This window comes from Cryptotermes secundus, unplaced genomic scaffold (genome assembly GCF_002891405.2).
Source record: "Cryptotermes secundus unplaced genomic scaffold, Csec_1.0 scaffold1079, whole genome shotgun sequence".
Classification (NCBI taxonomy): Eukaryota; Metazoa; Arthropoda; class Insecta; order Blattodea; family Kalotermitidae; genus Cryptotermes; species Cryptotermes secundus.
The window spans coordinates 742,271-743,714 of NW_019720729.1; the positions used below are offsets into that span (position 1 = coordinate 742,271).

The window sequence follows — 1,444 nt, forward strand, 5'->3', positions numbered from 1 at the left end:
CCCCGCCACTCTCCCCGCGGTGACGTCACGAGCGGAGCCGAAGTTAGCCGAGCCCCCGCAGCCTGGTAGCTATGCAACGCGAGTCAACAGCGGATGAAGTAACAGGATGACGTGGCACTCATTACGCAACAGGCAAGCACTGCGGCTATATAAGTGAGCTGCACAGCGGCTGCGAGTCGAGTTGTAACGTGGCCATCGCCGAAGATAGTTCCGAGCAAGCCTACGAGCGAGTGTGTTATCAACAGTTCTCCAGTCAGCCGACTACAGTTGGAGTATAGCAGCTGTCATGGAAAGAAGAACCGGACATGTGTGCGATTGTGTAATTGGGAGTGTGTGATACAGTGATACATAGCTCCCCTACTGTAAACGTGTAGACTACTGAAGACGGAGTGAGCTGATTTGCGCATAGGGTTATAAATCGTGAAACCCTGCAACAGTGGTAACAGATTAATGCGATTAGGGTTATAAAGTGTGAAACCCCGCAACTGTGTGATAAGTAATTGTAGCCGTTACTTGTAGATTGTTCAATGAACCAATTAACGATCTGCGGCGTATTCAGTAACGAAACACGTTACAATATTATTCAGCAATAATGTACTGCGTTCTTTGTTTATTTATACATAGACTGAAATATGTAGTGTGATTGCTATAATAAACTGATGGACTTACTTGTTGTAATTGTTTTATTATACTTTAATCAAAGCCACGTTTGTTGTGTGACAGTACAAAAACCATAATAAAGATATCTTATTAGAGATCATTTGTTTGGGCTTTAATCAGATTTTTTATTTTCACACTTTTACTGTGTAGAAACTGGAGTTGCAGGGTATGTGGCTGAGTACTTTAGAATTTGGAACACCACATTCTTTTTTCACAGGATTTGCCGCCACAACTACTTTTCATTCACCAAGGTCAAACAGATATCAAAGAGCTACATTGGCACCCACAGCTACCTGGCGTTGTCATCAGCACAGCAGAGAGCGGGTTCAATGTTTTCAGAACAGTCAGTGTATGAATCAGATATAAAACGGTTTTATCCATATTCTTGGCTCAGAATTTTTTTAAAAAAGTGGCAGATGCCCATACCCAAATATCCTTCATATTAATTAATTAATATTAAGTTATGAAACTCGATTCACATAAAAATAATTTTTAAGTTAGTTCCTAGGAAAATTTATATATGTTAATCAGCATGGGTTCAAATCCCAGAGCAGTTCTTTTGACAATGCATCTGCTACACAGTAACCTGTAGACAGATCTGAAATTGAATAAAAATGTTGATTTTCCACTGTTAGCCATAAGGTGCTCAAATATACTGTAACGTGGATGGCGCAACGGGAAGTAGGGGTCACGTGAACTCTGCGGTCTCGCAAGTGATATGCCCGCCCTTTTTACTTCGCCTGTTTCCGTCTAGAGCTTCTCGAGAATCACTGTTAGGTGCCCT

The 1,444-nt window shown here is 41.7% G+C and overlaps 1 protein-coding gene across 1 annotated transcript in view; it reads left to right on the forward strand.

The window, feature by feature from the left end:
* Positions 1-1,042, forward strand: part of LOC111872977 (glutamate-rich WD repeat-containing protein 1) — a 26,721-nt gene extending 25,679 nt beyond the window's left edge. The window contains exon 8 of the mRNA XM_023867316.2: positions 878-1,042. Within this exon, the coding sequence (XP_023723084.1) occupies positions 878-1,015 (138 nt within the window). The 3' untranslated portion in view covers positions 1,016-1,042. The remainder of the gene's footprint in view (positions 1-877) is intronic.
* The last annotated feature ends 402 nt before the right edge of the window (positions 1,043-1,444 follow it).